This window comes from Bufo bufo, chromosome 8 (assembly GCF_905171765.1).
Source record: "Bufo bufo chromosome 8, aBufBuf1.1, whole genome shotgun sequence".
Lineage (NCBI taxonomy): Eukaryota > Metazoa > Chordata > Amphibia > Anura > Bufonidae > Bufo > Bufo bufo.
In genome coordinates, this window is record NC_053396.1 from 4,361,321 (window position 1) to 4,379,587 (window position 18,267).

Genomic DNA, 18,267 nt, shown 5'->3' on the forward strand with positions numbered 1-18,267 from the left:
GACTGTAGGACAGGAGAATACAGTCTATTGCTCCCTGTTATCAGCCATTTCAGAGGAGAGGATGACTGTAGGATAGGAGAATACAGTGTATTGCTCCCTGTTATCAGCCATTTCAGGGGAGAGGATGACTGTAGGACAGGAGAATACAGTCTATTGTCCTTTGTTATCAGCCATTTCTTGGGAGAGGATGACTGTAGGACAGGAGAATACAGTCTATTGCCCCCTGTTATCAGCCATTTCTTGGGAGAGGATGACTGTAGGACAGGAGAATACAGTCTATTGCCCCCTGTTATCAGCCATTTCAGGGGAGAGGATGACTGTAGGACAGGAGAATACAGTCTATTGCTCCCTGTTATCAGCCATTTCAGGGGGGAGGATGACTGTAGGACAGGAGAATACAGTCTATTGCTGCCTGTTATCAGCCATTTCAGGGGAGAGGATGACTGTAGGACAGGAGAATACAGTCTATTGCTCCCTGTTATCAGCCATATGAGTCATTCTCACTGTTGTAGCCTCTAATCTGACCCCTTGTTTTGGCCACTGCCTCCTAATACCCTGCATAGTCTATCAGCACTACCTGCTCTTGTTTTGTGATGTCTGGTGTACATGGTAACATGGCACTTACCTGTGTACGCCTGATACAGCAGAACCAGGGAGACAGTGGATATGTTTCCCCTCCCCCATGGTCCTTGCTGGATCCTCAGGCCGTTTTGAGTTGCACTTGACGCGTTTTGCTCCCAGTCGTCATTATCTTCTATTGTTCTCGCAGGTGACTCCTCGCGGCCATTGCTCTCCATATCCTTGTATCGTCTCTTTCCAGACCTCCCCCTGTATTGTAATAACAGACTGTCACAATTCTAGATCATCAGGTTCTGATCCGGTCTGTCAATCCTGCAGGACTAAGACGCGTCCTGTCCCTGCACTGTGACATTGCTGGAGGTGTAAAATAGATTATTAAATCTAATAGAGCGTGCAGCGCTGTGGCCAGGTGTCCCCGAGCAGTACACACAGCAGAGGATGATCTCCACTCACATCCAGAGCTGCACTGATAATTCTAGTGCTGCACAATTTGTAATACTCCAGTCACATCTAAAGCTACATGCATTGTTCTGTGGGCGGTTTTCAGGCTGCATGATCTCGCTGCTGCTGGTTCAGTGTCTGAACAGGGCTCTGTCTTGTACTCTGGGTGATGTAGTGTGTGCACAGGAGCGGTGTACTCTGGGTGGTGTAGTGTGTGCACAGGCGCTGTGTACGCTGGGTGGTGTAGTGTGTGCGCAGGAGCTGTGTACTCTGGGTGGTGTAGTGTGTGCACAGGCGCGGTGTACTCTGGGTGGTATAGTGTGTGCACAGGCGCGGTGTAGTGTGGGTGATGTAGTGTGTGCACAGGCATGGTGTACTCTGGCTGATGTAGTGTGTGCACAGGCATTGTGTACTCTGGCTGATGTAGTGTGTGCACAGGCATGGTGTACTCTGGGTGATGTAGTGTGTGCACAGGCGCGGTGTACTCTGGGTGATGTAGTGTGTGCACAGGCGCGGTGTACTCTGGGTGATGTAGTGTGTGCACAGGCGCGGTGTACTCTGGGTGATGTAGTGTGTGCACAGGCGCGGTGTACTCTGGGTGATGTAGTGTGTGCACAGGCGCGGTGTACTCTGGGTGATGTAGTGTGTGCACAGGCGCGGTGTACTCTGGGTGATGTGGTGTGTGCACAGGAGCGGTGTACTCTGGGTGATGTAGTGTGTGCACAGGCGCGGTGTACTCTGGGTGGTGTAGTGTGTGCACAGGCGCGGTGTACTCTGGGTGATGTAGTGTGTGCACAGGCGCGGTGTACTCTGGGTGGTGTAGTGTGTGCACAGGCGCGGTGTACTCTGGGTGGTGTAGTGTGTGCACAGGCGCGGTGTACTCTGGGTGGTGTAGTGTGTGCACAGGCGCGGTGTACTCTGGGTGATGTACTGTGTGCACAGGCTCTGTGTACTCTGGGTGATGTAGTGTGTGCACAGGCGCGGTGTACTCTGGGTGATGTAGTGTGTGCACAGGCATGGTGTACTCTGGGTGATGTAGTGTGTGCACAGGCACGGTGTACTCTGGGTGATGTAGTGTGTGCACAGGCGCGGTGTACTCTGGGTGATGTAGTGTGTGCACAGGCGCGGTGTACTCTGGGTGGTGTAGTGTGTGCACAGGCGCGGTGTACTCTGGGTGATGTAGTGTGTGCACAGGCGCGGTGTACTCTGGGTGATGTAGTGTGTACACAGGCGCGGTGTATTCTGGGTGATGTAGTGTGTGCACAGGCGCGGTGTACTCTGGGTGATGTACTGTGTGCACAGGGTCTGCGGTGCAGATGGTTCTACATCTATTATATAGTGCCCACACTTTCAGAGCAGTGCAGAGGTTTTCCTGTGGGTCCTCAGTTGTCATTATGGTCAGGGACGAGTGAGTAAATTACATGAGGATAGTCTCTGTGGTCACCACACAACCAGCTCTGCTCCATTCACTGCAGGCTGCGCAATCCATTCTAATCAGTTTATGGAGCCCCCGACTCCTCCAGGGACGTCGTGTTCTCTCCTATGAAGTAAATGCTCTAATTATCATTTTCAATATCTCTGCTTGCTGTCAGTGAATGTGAACATCCCAAGGCTGATGCCCATCCTTATCTAGTACTATAGGTTTGCAGCAATTGTATTCAGTTCAGACAATGCTGTGTGGACTCCAAAGTGATACATTGTAACAAACGATCAGGACAGAGATCTGTGCTGCTTGATGTGCTTAGAGGGCTGTCTAGACTGAATGCAATTGAAACCTTCAGCTGTGGGAAGTTATTTTTTTTTTCAGCCACTGAATGTGTGCAAGATTGTTCCTATTCACTGACAGCAAGCAGAATTGTTGAAAATGGTGATGGAATGAAAGTTAAACTTAATTTGATTTATAAAAATTCACACTGAAAACCCTTCTTGACCTGTGTTACAGTGTGTCAGTGCAGATTCCAATATGACCCTAATCTGACATGGACTCCAACTGCAGAATTCTGAGTCTGATTGGATGAGGTCAGGATGGGTTTTCATTCACTGACAGCAAATAGGTGAAGATTTGAAAGCCAAGGTGTAGTAGAAGGTTTCTAGCCTTCAGCCTCCCTGCTGACTGATGTTGGTGACTGCCCTGATGTGTTACACCCCCTCCCCCTCCAGGCAGTGCAAGCACGTGCTACTACCCCCCCCCCCCCCCCCCCCCCCCCCAATCCACTAGTCCGTCCGGCTGAGTGTGGAGCTGTCCCGCTGCCAGTAACGAGCTGCAGCGCCTTTTATGGAGCCAGTTCTGCTGCAGCCGAGGATTCCCTCAGGGACAGTCCTGATTATATGGGAGGTGCGGGGATCGGACTGCTGGCTCCCACATACCCTGTATACAGGATCATCACATCTACACCTGGTTAAAGGGCTGACCACCTAAACCCTGCAGCAGCGTTCTAACCGGTCACCTCTAGGACCATTACCAGATTGTACTCCCAGATCCTGTAGTCTACAATGGCTGATAACAGGGAGCAATAGACTGTATTCTCCTGTCCTACAGTCATCCTCTCCCCTGAAATGTCTGATAACAGGGAGCAATAGACTGTATTCTCCTGTCCTACAGTCATCCTCTCCCCTGAAATGGCTGATAACAGGGAGCAATAGACTATATTCTCCTGTCCTACAGTCATCCTCTCCCCTGACATGGCTGATAACAGGGGCAATAGACTGTATTCTCCTGTCCTACAGTCATCCTCTCCCCTGAAATGGCTGATAACAGGGGGCAATAGACTGTATTCTCCTGTCCTACAGTCATCCTCTCCTCTGAAATGTCTGATAACAGGGGGCAATAGACTGTATTCTCCTGTCCTACAGTCATCCTCTCCCCTGAAATGGCTGATAACAGGGAGCAATAGACTGTATTCTCCTGTCCTACAGTCATCCTCTCCCCTGAAATGGCTGATAACAGGGGGCAATAGACTGTATTCTCCTGTCCTACAGTCATCCTCTCCCCTGAAATGGCTGATAACAGGGGGCAATAGACTGTATTCTCCTGTCCTACAGTCATCCTCTCCCCCCCTGAAATGGCTGATAACAGGGAGCAATAGACTGTATTCTCCTGTCCTACAGTCATCCTCTCCTCTGAAATGGCTGATAACAGGGGGCAATAGACTGTATTCTCCTGTCCTACAGTCATCCTCTCCCCTGAAATGGCTAATAACAGGGGCAATAGATTGTATTCTCCTGTCCTACAGTCATCCTCTCCCCTGAAATGGCTGATAACAGGGGGCAATAGACTGTATTCTCCTGTCCTACAGTCATCCTCTCCCCTGAAATGGCTGATAACAGGGGGCAATAGACTGTATTCTCCTGTCCTACAGTCATCCTCTCCCCTGAAATGGCTGATAACAGAGAGCAATAGATTGTATTATCCTGTCCTACAGTCATCCTCTCCCCTGAAATGGCTGATAACAGGGGGTAATAGACTGTATTCTCCTGTCCTACAGTCATCCTCTCCCCTGAAATGGCTGATAACAGGGGGCAATAGACTGTATTCTCCTGTCCTACAGTCATCCTCTCCTCTGAAATGTCTGATAACAGGGGGCAATAGACTGTATTCTCCTGTCCTACAGTCATCCTCTCCCCTGAAATGGCTGATAACAGGGGGCAATAGACTGTATTCTCCTGTCCTACAGTCATCCTCTCCCCCCCTGAAATGGCTGATAACAGGGAGCAATAGACTGTATTCTCCTGTCCTACAGTCATCCTCTCCTCTGAAATGGCTGATAACAGGGGGCAATAGACTGTATTCTCCTGTCCTACAGTCATCCTCTCCCCTGAAATGGCTAATAACAGGGGCAATAGATTGTATTCTCCTGTCCTACAGTCATCCTCTCCCCTGAAATGGCTGATAACAGGGGGCAATAGACTGTATTCTCCTGTCCTACAGTCATCCTCTCCCCTGAAATGGCTGATAACAGGGGGCAATAGACTGTATTCTCCTGTCCTACAGTCATCCTCTCCCCTGAAATGGCTGATAACAGAGAGCAATAGATTGTATTATCCTGTCCTACAGTCATCCTCTCCCCTGAAATGGCTGATAACAGGGGGTAATAGACTGTATTCTCCTGTCCTACAGTCATCCTCTCCCCTGAAATGGCTGATAACAGGGGGCAATAGACTGTATTCTCCTGTCCTACAGTCATCCTCTCCTCTGAAATGTCTGATAACAGGGGGCAATAGACTGTATTCTCCTGTCCTACAGTCATCCTCTCCCCTGAAATGGCTGATAACAGGGGGCAATAGACTGTATTCTCCTGTCCTACAGTCATCCTCTCCCCCCCTGAAATGGCTGATAACAGGGAGCAATAGACTGTATTCTCCTGTCCTACAGTCATCCTCTCCTCTGAAATGGCTGATAACAGGGGGCAATAGACTGTATTCTCCTGTCCTACAGTCATCCTCTCCCCTGAAATGGCTAATAACAGGGGCAATAGATTGTATTCTCCTGTCCTACAGTCATCCTCTCCCCTGAAATGGCTGATAACAGGGGGCAATAGACTGTATTCTCCTGTCCTACAGTCATCCTCTCCCCTGAAATGGCTGATAACAGGGGGCAATAGACTGTATTCTCCTGTCCTACAGTCATCCTCTCCCCTGAAATGGCTGATAACAGAGAGCAATAGATTGTATTATCCTGTCCTACAGTCATCCTCTCCCCTGAAATGGCTGATAACAGGGGGTAATAGATTGTATTCTCCTGTCCTACAGTCATCCTCTCCCCTGAAATGTCTGATAACAGGGGGCAATAGACTGTATTCTCCTGTCCTACAGTCATCCTCTCCCCTGTAATGGCTGATAACAGGGGGCAATAGACTGTATTCTCCTGTCCTACAGTCATCCTCTCCTCTGAAATGGCTGATAACAGGGAGCAATAGACTGTATTCTCCTGTCCTACAGTCATCCTCTCCCCTGAAATGGCTGATAACAGGGGGCAATAGACTGTATTCTCCTGTCCTACAGTCATCCTCTCCCCTGAAATGACTGATAACAGGGGGCAATAGAATCCCCTAACTGTGCAGCAAATGGACTGGAGATATTTTGTAGCTGCAGTGTCGTCTAAATGTACATGTACTGATGTCATTTCTTTGTTGTGTATGGAAAGATGGGTGACAAGCAATATTACAGAGTCCACAAGGGTTTGTCACACAACTTTATTTTTGAAAGACATCTGTATTCAGTATTCTCCACAGCAGAATAGTGAGTGCAGCTCTGGAGTATAATACAGGATGTAACTCAGGATCAGTACAGGATAAGTAATGTATGTACACAGTGACTGCACCAGCAGAATAGTGAGTGCAGCTCTGGAGTATAATACAGGATGTAACTCAGGATCAGTACAGGATAAGTAATATATGTACACAGTGACTCCACCAGCAGAATAGTGAGTGCAGCTCTGGAGTATAATACAGGATGTAGCCCGGGATCAGTACAGGATAAGTATTGTATGTACACAGTGACTGCACCAGCAGAATGGTGAGTGCAGCTCAGGAGTATAATACAGGATGTAACTCAGGATCAGTACAGGATAAGTAATGTATGTACACAGTGACTGCACCAGCAGAATGGTGAGTGCAGCTCAGGAGTATAATACAGGATGTAACTCAGGATCAGTACAGGATAAGTAATGTATGTACACAGTGACTGCACCAGCAGAATAGTGAGTGCAGCTCTGGAGTATAATACAGGATATAACTCAGGATCAGTACAGGATAAGTAATGTATGTACACAGTGACTGCACCAGCAGAATAGTGAGTGCAGCTCTGGAGTATAATACAGGATGTAACTCAGGATCAGTACAGGATAAGTAATGTATGTACACAGTGACTGCACCAGCAGAATAGTGAGTGCAGCTCTGGAGTATAATACAGGATGTAACTCAGGATCAGTACAGGATAAGTAATGTATGTACACAGTGACTGCACCAGCAGAATAGTGAGTGCAGCTCTGGAGTATAATACAGGATATAACTCAGGATCAGTACAGGATAAGTAATGTATGTACACAGTGACTGCACCAGCAGAATAGTGAGTGCAGCTCTGGAGTATAATACAGGATGTAACTCCGGATCAGTACAGGATAAGTAATGTATGTACACAGTGACTGCACCAGCAGAATAGTGAGTGCAGCTCTGGAGTATAATACAGGATGTAACTCAGGATCAGTACAGGACAAGTAATGTATGTACACAGTTACTTAGCTTTGTATAACTACAGTATGTATACTGTCTATAACTTTGCACATCGATGTGGCTGAGGCACAGCTGTCACAGAGCTGATGTTCTGTTGCATTGTGTCAGTTATGTTTTCTCTGGAGTGGCTTATGGCCACTTTGAAGCCTCTGGACTCATCTCCTTGTCTCAGATTTTGCACTTTCTTGTATTTCCTTGTAATGTTTGTCTCTTTCCTCTGGCAGAACTTCCATGAGGGTCGCAAGGCTCAGCAGCACATGGAGACCTGCTGGAAGCAGCTGGAGTCGGTGAGTACGGGAGGGCTGGGTCAAAGGTCACCACTGAGTACCAGGGTCACATGACTGTAGGTCGTTTAAGGAAGAGGTCAGATGATGATGAGGAGGAGGATGGTCTTCTGACAGGTGATGCTGTATCTAACTCCATCAGCCTCATCTCCTACTCTGTTACAATGTATCCGTGCAGGTCCATAATTTGTCCAGATTGGATACAATTGTAACAAACCCTCAGCGACATACAGGTAAATCCATTGTCGACAGGTAAACTGCTCTGAGTTCAGCCTGAAATGATTTACCTGCGCTGCTGCATGATATCAAGTCCTTAAGTTCTCATTCACTGGCAGCAGGCAGAGATCTTGATATGGTAATAAATGTAAACTCTGAGAACATTAGTGGACATCCTCTGACTTGCAGCGGAGATTCTGGGACTCCTTTACATGGGGGGCCAGTGTAGTCCTGATTTATGATTGGTTTGACTGACGCGGGCGAGGATCTGCTGCACTGGATGCACACGTTGTATTTCTCGCAGCTTGGACTGGATCTCGTCTTTCAGGATCTGCGGCATGTTTGACTCCAGTCATTGAGCTGCGGCCGATGACCTGCAGCCACGGCTCCTCCCGCAGCACATTCCTGATTCCATAGCCAAGATCCCACAATGCACCGAGCCCTGCTGCAATGCTTTCTGGACCATTCCGTTTCTTCTTCTATTTTTAGTTTCTTCACGTCGGCGACTTCACTTCAGCAAAGCATTCATTGTGCAGACAGTGAACCCGCAGGGGGCGATGCGATACGTGAAGTCAGATCTATCAAATTAAGTTAGGACGGGGTTGGACTACACGTCCTATCATACCCCGCGCTTGTTTCTACTTAGGAACGCATATTGTGAAGTTGCGTTTGACTTTCTCTAGAATTGCACCACGTGCACGGAGGTGAACTCCTGACAAAGAAGCGGAACTCCCCCGGACCTAACCTCCAGGACTCTTAGTGACAGTCCTCGGCTGACCGCATTCTGCCGTGATGACTGCACTTCCTCTAAAAGCCATTTCCTGCAATGATTAATAACCCCCCACCTCATGTCCTTACATGTGTCATGTAAGGAACTCCCCCAAAGATGTCTTAAAGTATACCTACGCAGATTTACAGGAGCCTGGGAAAGCTGGGTGACAACTCTTATGGCTTTCTTTTTTATCTACCCAACTTTTCAAGCAAAAGATAAAGGGAGGATGTAATTTAAATTTTCAGAAACTTCATGGCTCCTTGTAAAGATCTGCCGTATCAGGCAGGAAGTGGTTGCGTCATGCTCCACCCCTGAGCTTGAGGGCGGTGGTGCCTGAGCCAATATTATCTAAGCCCTGCCCCTGAGGAGCTGGATAAGAACATATAAAGATGACGGCAGCCTGATGGTGCCACAAGGGGGCGCCAGGGTAGGAGAAGAGGATCTAATTTATTTTATTTTTTCCCTTAGAGTAAGAGAAGATTTGAGCGGGACTGTAAGGAGGCGGACCGGGCGCAGCAGTACTTTGAGAGGATGGACGCTGACATCAATGTCACGAAGGCCGATGTGGAGAAAGTGAGTTTAAAGTCCTATTGTTAGCATGGGGTCATGTGACTAGCAGGCGGGGCAACAAGTGGGGTGAATGAACCGTCCCATGTAAAAATGCCTGTGTGTTGACTGATTGCACAGGCTGCTCCGCACAGACACACAGGCTGCACCGCACAGACACACAGGCTGCACCGCACAGACACACAGGTTATCCTGCACCGCACAGGTTATCCTGCACAGGCTGCACCGCACAGACGCACAGGTTATCCTGCACCGCACAGACACACAGGTTATCCTGCACCGCACAGACACACAGGTTATCCTGCACCGCACAGACGCACAGGTTATCCTGCACAGGCTGCACCGCACAGACGCACAGGTTATCCTGCACAGGCTGCACCGCACAGACGCACAGGTTATCCTGCACCGCACAGACGCACAGGTTATCCTGCACCGCACAGACGCACAGGTTATCCTGCACCGCACAGACGCACAGGTTATCCTGCACCGCACAGACGCACAGGTTATCCTGCACCGCACAGACGCACAGGTTATCCTGCACCGCACAGACGCACAGGTTATCCTGCACCGCACAGACGCACATGTTATCCTGCACAGGCTGCACCGCACAGACGCACAGGTTATCCTGCACCGCACAGACGCACAGGTTATCCTGCACCGCACAGACACACAGGTTATCCTGCACCGCACAGACGCACAGGTTATCCTGCACCGCACAGACGCACAGGTTATCCTGCACCGCACAGACGCACAGGTTATCCTGCACCGCACAGACGCACAGGTTATCCTGCACCGCACAGACGCACAGGTTATCCTGCACCGCACAGACGCACAGGTTATCCTGCACCGCACAGACGCACAGGTTATCCTGCACCGCACAGACGCACAGGTTATCCTGCACCGCACAGACGCACAGGTTATCCTGCACCGCACAGACGCACAGGTTATCCTGCACCGCACAGACGCACAGGTTATCCTGCACCGCACAGACGCACAGGTTATCCTGCACCGCACAGACGCACAGGTTATCCTGCACCGCACAGACGCACAGGTTATCCTGCACCGCACAGACGCACAGGTTATCCTGCACCGCACAGACGCACAGGTTATCCTGCACCGCACAGACGCACAGGTTATCCTGCACCGCACAGACGCACAGGTTATCCTGCACCGCACAGACGCACAGGTTATCCTGCACCGCACAGACGCACAGGTTATCCTGCACCGCACAGACGCACAGGTTATCCTGCACCGCACAGACGCACAGGTTATCCTGCACCGCACAGACGCACAGGTTATCCTGCACCGCACAGACGCACAGGTTATCCTGCACCGCACAGACGCACAGGTTATCCTGCACCGCACAGACGCACAGGTTATCCTGCACCGCACAGACGCACAGGTTATCCTGCACCGCACAGACGCACAGGTTATCCTGCACCGCACAGACGCACAGGTTATCCTGCACCGCACAGACGCACAGGTTATCCTGCACCGCACAGACGCACAGGTTATCCTGCACCGCACAGACGCACAGGTTATCCTGCACCGCACAGACGCACAGGTTATCCTGCACCGCACAGACGCACAGGTTATCCTGCACCGCACAGACGCACAGGTTATCCTGCACCGCACAGACGCACAGGTTATCCTGCACCGCACAGACGCACAGGTTATCCTGCACCGCACAGACGCACAGGTTATCCTGCACCGCACAGACGCACAGGTTATCCTGCACCGCACAGACGCACAGGTTATCCTGCACCGCACAGACGCACAGGTTATCCTGCACCGCACAGACGCACAGGTTATCCTGCACCGCACAGACGCACAGGTTATCCTGCACCGCACAGACGCACAGGTTATCCTGCACCGCACAGACGCACAGGTTATCCTGCACCGCACAGACGCACAGGTTATCCTGCACCGCACAGACGCACAGGTTATCCTGCACCGCACAGACGCACAGGTTATCCTGCACCGCACAGACGCACAGGTTATCCTGCACCGCACAGACGCACAGGTTATCCTGCACCGCACAGACGCACAGGTTATCCTGCACCGCACAGACGCACAGGTTATCCTGCACCGCACAGACGCACAGGTTATCCTGCACCGCACAGACGCACAGGTTATCCTGCACCGGCTGCACCGCACAGACGACCAGGTTATCCTGCCCAGGCTGCACGTCTTGCAGTGTGCATGGCCGATTCATCCAGATCATGTTGTTATTGTCGGGCGTGTGGTCGGGTGAAGATGCATCTTGCCTCCTGGCATTGTAATCTGGTATCTGTAAGAAGTACAGTTTGCGAGGAGGTTATGATAATGATGGCGTTGGCGGTGCCCCCTCCCCCGATCTGTATCTCTGTCTATGAATAGCGTCCAGTTCTGCTGGGGACGCAGCATGTGACCCCCTGGAGTTACATAAACCCTGATGAAGAGCATGTAAGACGCCATTGTTCCCGCCGCCGCCGCCAGATAATCACTCGGATTGTGCACTGGCCACATGACTCCGCCATCACTCATTACTGCAGCATGTACAGCTGCATCATGTAAACAAGACCTTCCACATTCACTGACTGCAAGCACAGATGGCGGTGTAATGAATTACAAACTGTTCAGTTTATTGTAATCATCTGAGGCTTCCTGCTTGCTGTGAATGAAGACAATCTTTCCTGTCCTAGTCCTGCCCAAAACAGCAGAGGGTTGTGTTACAGTGTGTCAGTGCAGAGTTCTGGGCATGAGAGAAAATCATTTGTAACATTAAGTGGACTAGGTCAGGACGGTTGTTAACATTCACTTCCAGCAAGCAGAGAGGGACAGTTTGGACTTGCTGGCGCTGTGCGACATGCAGTAGAGATGGCGGTGGGGGTAACCACATCCGAGGCTCCGCAGAGACGCTGCTCCTGCGACATGAGGCTTCCCAGCAGCTGCGGGGGGCGGCAGGGATCTCTATATATAGCAGCAACATACAGGAGGCTTGAATACAGCCCAGAGATTATAACGCTGACCCCAGGAGCTTACACTCTGCAGTGCAGGAGATGAAACCGCCGGCCTCATGATGTGTCCGATGATCCGGAATAGTCAGGGACTTTCCTAGGGTCGGGTGGCGGGGTTTATCTCTGTGGTGCCCAGTGTATGACAGTCTGGTGAGCAGCGCCCCCTGATGGATGCTTCTGGGAATGAGGCAGCACAAGGAGGACTGGGTGGATAGATTGCACCAGTATGACTGGTGTGGCAGCTCATCCACAGTCCTGAATCGTACGCCGCTTTAGAAAGCACCTGTGGGAGCTGTAATGGCAGCCATATTGGGGGCTGATGGGACTCATTGCGTCCGGTGTGTGGTCATCCTGGGATCTCTGATGTAACTGTAGCGAGCGAGATGCGGCATGACGCGTCCCGGTGGGTAATTACAAGCTCCCCCGCAGTGACCCGCCCGCTGCGCTGGAGAGCTCCATTGCAGGATCACAAGGCGCCCCCTGCTCCTCATTAACTATTTATGGCCATTAATTATGCAGTAGGGCAGGCGGCACGGTGAGATTTCCCTCAGAGACCCCACACTGCTCGCACTTTCCCCGCTCCTCACAAGCCGCTCGCTTTTGTGAGATCATGTGATCAGCCGCGTCTTGCCCGTAAATGTCTCCAGCCGTCACCACCAGTTGCATCGGCACTGACGGGACAAACGCTTATACGCAAGTCCTGGAAAGTTCTAGAGCCACCGTGTTTGAATTCTTCACTATTTTCAAGAGGTCTGCTTGCTGTACGTGAATGAAAACTCTCAGGGACTGAAATCTGTAGTCCTATCAGTGCTGGCAGTCCTCTTTGAATATGGGGGGGGGGGGATACATATTCCCTCATGATGATAGTTTGTTACAATTTATCAGTGCAGGTAAAATGTATCACTCCAGGATTCAGAGGATTGCTTAGACTGGATACAATTGTAAGAAGCCGAGGATACAGAACCTTTCATTAAAGGGACAGTCACCTGCTAATGGGCAGTTACAGAGAGGGCCCCCTATAGAAGTAGATGTGAAATGTTCTTGCAGGGGAACATCACACCTATCATCCCCTTCAGATGCTATATGATCCTCCGAGGTAGAACTATAAATGCCGCTGAGTGTGGGGGCTTTGATCTGTGCCTCCTGCATCGTTCCGCAGGGGGTCATTGTTATCTGTATATTGACCGGAAGCAGAGTGCAGCATACACGCAGGGAGTGCAGCATACACGCAGGGAGTGCAGCATACACGCAGGGAGTGCAGCATACACGCAGGGAGTGCAGCATACACGCAGGGAGTGCAGCATACACGCAGGGAGTGCAGCATACACGCAGGGAGTGCAGCACTGACGTGTTCGGTCACCCTCCAGCCACCGCTCCACCTCATCTGTCTGTCCGCTGCCTGTTATATTCCTGGTCAGCCAGCGCCCCTCCAGCTCTGCCCGGCGTCTAGAGCGCCCCTCCAGCTCTGCCCGGCCTCTAGAGCGCCCCTCCAGCTCTGCCCGGCCTCTAGAGCGCCCCTCCAGCTCTGCCCGGCCTCTAGAGCGCCCCTCCAGCTCTGCCCGGCCTCTAGAGCGCCCCTCCAGCTCTGCCCGGCCTCTAGAGCGCCCCTCCAGCTCTGCCCGGCGTCTAGAGCGCCCCTCCAGTTCTGCCCGGCTTCTAGAGCGCCCCTCCAGCTCTGCCCGGCCTCTAGAGCGCCCCTCCAGCTCTGCCCGGCCTCTAGAGCGCCCCTCCAGCTCTGCCCGGCCTCTAGAGCGCCCCTCCAGCTCTGCCCGGCCTCTAGAGCGCCCCTCCAGCTCTGCCCGGCCTCTAGAGCGCCCCTCCAGCTCTGCCCGGCCCCTAGAGCGCCCCTCCAGCTCTGCCCGGCGTCTAGAGCGCCCCTCCAGCTCTGCCCGGCCTCTAGAGCGCCCCTCCAGCTCTGCCCGGCCTCTAGAGCGCCCCTCCAGCTCTGCCCGGCCTCTAGAGCGCCCCTCCAGCTCTGCCCGGCCTCTAGAGCGCCCCTCCAGTTCTGCCCGGCCTCTAGAGCGCCCCTCCAGTTCTGCCCGGCCTCTAGAGCGCCCCTCCAGCTCTGCCCGGCCTCTAGAGCGCCCCTCCAGCTCTGCCCGGCCTCTAGAGCCCCCCTCCAGCTCTGCCCGGCCTCTAGAGCGCCCCTCCAGCTCTGCCCGGCCTCTAGAGCGCCCCTCCAGCTCTGCCCGGCCTCTAGAGCGCCCCTCCAGCTCTGCCCGGCGTCTAGAGCGCCCCTCCAGTTCTGCCCAGCTTCTAGAGCGCCCCTCCAGCTCTGCCAGTGACGCTAATACACTGTAGAGACAGATGCGCTCCGCCTGCGCATGGGATGCGGTGATGCCCATGGTGCTGACACCAGGCACAGGGGTCTCCAGTGGTAGAGCAGTGGAGGCTTTAATCCGGGAGGATCGTCCCCCTTTAATCTCGTCTCGTCTGAATCTAGGTCTCTTTAATTAAAGACATTCTGGTAATTAGCGAACGGATGTTGCTGCGGTCACAGACGAGGCACATGACTGCTGGTGACGAGGCTTTAGGTGGGAGCATCCTTACAGGGTCCTAGTGCCCGGGTGTAGACAGCTATCACTGGTTAACTCCTTTCCTGAATTGCTCTGTGCTGCTGTGAGACCCTGCTCCTCTTTATCTCATTTACTATGACCGATTCCAGCAACTGCATGGTTAATTATTCAGAAGATTTTTTTTTTTTATCCGATGATGTTTTATCTGTTTGTGGGGAAAGCTGGGTTACAAGCTGAAGGACTGTCATTACCACTGCCATAGGGGCTGGCACCCAGCTTTCCCAGAATCCTGCAGTATTACAGCCCTCCATAACAATAAATGGGTAGATCTGCCCCTTTAAGACTCTAGGAAAGCTGGGTGTGGAGCCAGTTCACTCAGCAGAAACCTCCCTGCCCCATGACAACTACTACATGTCGCCTGTCTCCAGGGCTGAGACATTCCCTTCCATCTGTGACCGCCGCTCCTGCTCCGTTATAAGCTGCAGATTTTATGCGTAACTGGCCCTTTAAATCCTGCTTTGCAGTAAGCTCCTGGTGCCCGTGCTGGCAGTGACAGGTACCCATTATATAATCACAATGCGAGTTGCTCAGCGTTCCCACACTCCCTGACACCTCCAGTTTTCGGGAACCCGCCCGCACCGCCTTGCGCCATTGAAATCTTGTGCTGCCTTTCAAGTGTCCGACCAGATGTTGGCTTGGACGCTGCTAAATCACAGAGTTGGCAGCCGGCGCGGGCATGCCGGGCATTGGTATGCAGATGAAGCTGCAGGTTCCCACTCCACATGCCCGTATTGCTTCCTCCCGGCCGCTGGCACAAAGCAGGATTTGGGGGCCCGTGATTTCCTTGGTCACAGATCAGGCCCCGGCCAGGACAAAGCGGGCATTACCTCCTGCACATAATGGGCGCCATTCAGCCCCAGCCGGGGTGCCGCTGATCTGCACACAAGGATAATTAGGCCGCTGTTTAGAGATCAGCGGCCTCACGTGCGGAGTAAAGGAGAATTCACTGGTCTGTGAGCCCCCTCCCCCACAACCAGTAAAATCTCCAGTCGATTACAGACGTTCTGTTTCTGGGAAAGCTGGGTGACAATATGGTGATCATCATAACTCCTGCAGGGGCTGTCACCCAGCTTTTCTCAGATCCGCAGCAGATGATCTTTATGGGTAGGTACATTTACCATTCAGGATTCCAAGAAGGTTTGGTGATTGCCTCATTCATGGTCACCCAGCTTTCCCAGCTACAGATATAAACAGGGAGCAGTAAAATCCACCGACCACCACCATGTCGGCCATTACGGCTCCCTCCGCGCTTGTGACTCAGCTTTCCTGGACTCCTGACTGACACCATGGGTACAATCTGATCCAGGAAGCCAAGGCATAGGATGATAATACGGAGATGAGCGTCTACCTAAAACACATCATTATCCACAAGGGTTAAATCCACCAGAATCGCTGGTAGCGGTGTAATGCCGTGTGCGGCCGCTCTGCGCTCCTCGCTTCCTCCGCAGCCGGGATGTGGCAGTAAATATTTGGGCTGCCGGTCTCCCCCCGCCTGTCTGTGCATATGTCTCAGCTGTCTGGGCTAGACGTACACTAAGCCATGATGGTCAGCAAAGCTGTTGCCATGGAGACGTTCCCGCGACACCTCGGCGGTGGCGGTAACGTGGAGAAAATACACGAGCGAGGCTGGAACCAAGGATGTTGTCATGTAGATGGGAAGCCATACATGGCAACAATGTGTCACCGGAGAGATACACTGTAACCAAGTGTCACCAGAGAGATACACTGTAACCAAGTGTCACCGGAGAGATACACTGTAACCAAGTGTCACTGGAGAGATACACTGTAACCAAGTGTCACTGGAGAGATACACTGTAACCAAGTGTCACTGGAGAGATACACTGTAACCAAGTGTCACTGGAGAGATACACTGTAACCAAGTGTCACTGGAGAGATACACTGTAACCAAGTGTCACTGGAGAGATACACTGTAACCACGTGTCACCGGAGAGATACACTGTAACCACGTGTCACCGGAGAGATACACTGTAACCACGTGTCACCGGAGAGATACACTGTAACCACGTGTCACCGGAGAGATACATTGTAACCACGTGTCACCGGAGAGATACACTGTAACCACGTGTCACTGGAGAGATACACTGTAACCACGTGTCACTGGAGAGATACACTGTAACCACGTGTCACTGGAGAGATACACTGTAACCACGTGTCACTGGAGAGATACACTGTAACCAAGTGTCACTGGAGAGATACACTGTAACCACGTGTCACTGGAGAGATACACTGTAACCAAGTGTCACTGGAGAGATACACTGTAACCACGTGTCACTGGAGAGATACACTGTAACCAAGTGTCACTGGAGAGATACACTGTAACCAAGTGTCACTGGAGAGATACACTGTAACCAAGTGTCACTGGAGAGATACACTGTAACCAAGTGTCACTGGAGAGATACACTGTAACCAAGTGTCACCGGAGAGATACACTGTAACCACGTGTCACCGGAGAGATACACTGTAACCACGTGTCACTGGAGAGATACACTGTAACCAAGTGTCACTGGAGAGATACACTGTAACCAAGTGTCACTGGAGAGATACACTGTAACCAAGTGTCACTGGAGAGATACACTGTAACCACGTGTCACTGGAGAGATACACTGTAACCACGCGTCACTGGAGAGATACACTGTAACCACGTGTCACTGGAGAGATACACTGTAACCACGTGTCACTGGAGAGATACACTGTAACCAAGTGTCACTGGAGAGATACGCTGTAACCACGTGTCACCGGAGAGATACACTGTAACCACGTGTCACCGAAGAGATACACTGTAACCAAGTGTCACTGGAGAGATGCACTGTAACCAAGTGTCACCGGAGAGATACACTGTAACCAAGTGTCACTGGAGAGATACACTGTAACCAAGTGTCACCGGAGAGATACACTGTAACCAAGTGTCACCGGAGAGATAAACTGTAACCACCTTTTGCCGGAGAGATACACTGTAACCATGTGTCACCAGAGATACAATGTAACCACGTGTCATCCGGAGAGATACATTGTAACCACGACTGCATACGGTGAGGAATGGCTGCAGGATTTTTCTGGTGAATCACTGGCTGTGTGCGTTCAGCCTCCTGATACATTGTAACGATATGTCACCAGTGAGAACACTACATGGAGAATGAATGACTAGGGAATGTTGGGTGCTCACCCCCTGTGGGAGCTGTAATGGCAGCCATGTTGGTTGTCACCCAGATTTTCCAGGAACAGGTACAACTAATAGAACAGAAGACAACGGCTCCGGGATTAATCGTTATCGTTCGGACGTCTGTTACTGATATCTGTGTCTGGGAAAGCTGGGTGATTAGAAGCATTGGGTCTCTACATGGACCATCTGCCAGCCATTCAGCTAAAAGACAGCAGGGGGCGCATCGCCAAAGTACCTATGGAGCCCTAGCCTGAATGGTGGGATGTTGGGAGTTGTTGTTCAGACACACAGTTCTCATCTGCCTGTATCAGACCTATCTCTCTGACATATTTAGTGTCCGTTTAGCAGTTTTAAGTGTTTTTTTCCATCCTGGAAGTTTAACATTTTGGCCTCTTCTCCCTGAGAACGGAATGCGAGCAGAG

The 18,267-nt window shown here is 51.6% G+C and overlaps 1 protein-coding gene across 15 annotated transcripts in view; it reads left to right on the forward strand.

Moving 5' to 3' along the window:
• FNBP1 (formin binding protein 1) overlaps positions 1 to 18,267 on the forward strand; it is an 85,319-nt gene that overhangs the window by 43,626 nt on the left and 23,426 nt on the right. For all 15 annotated transcript variants that reach the window (XM_040406111.1, XM_040406107.1, XM_040406106.1 and 12 more), the window contains exons 5-6: positions 7,475 to 7,537; positions 8,991 to 9,095. In XM_040406111.1, coding sequence (XP_040262045.1) covers positions 7,475 to 7,537; positions 8,991 to 9,095 — 168 coding nt within the window. The remainder of the gene's footprint in view (positions 1 to 7,474; positions 7,538 to 8,990; positions 9,096 to 18,267) is intronic.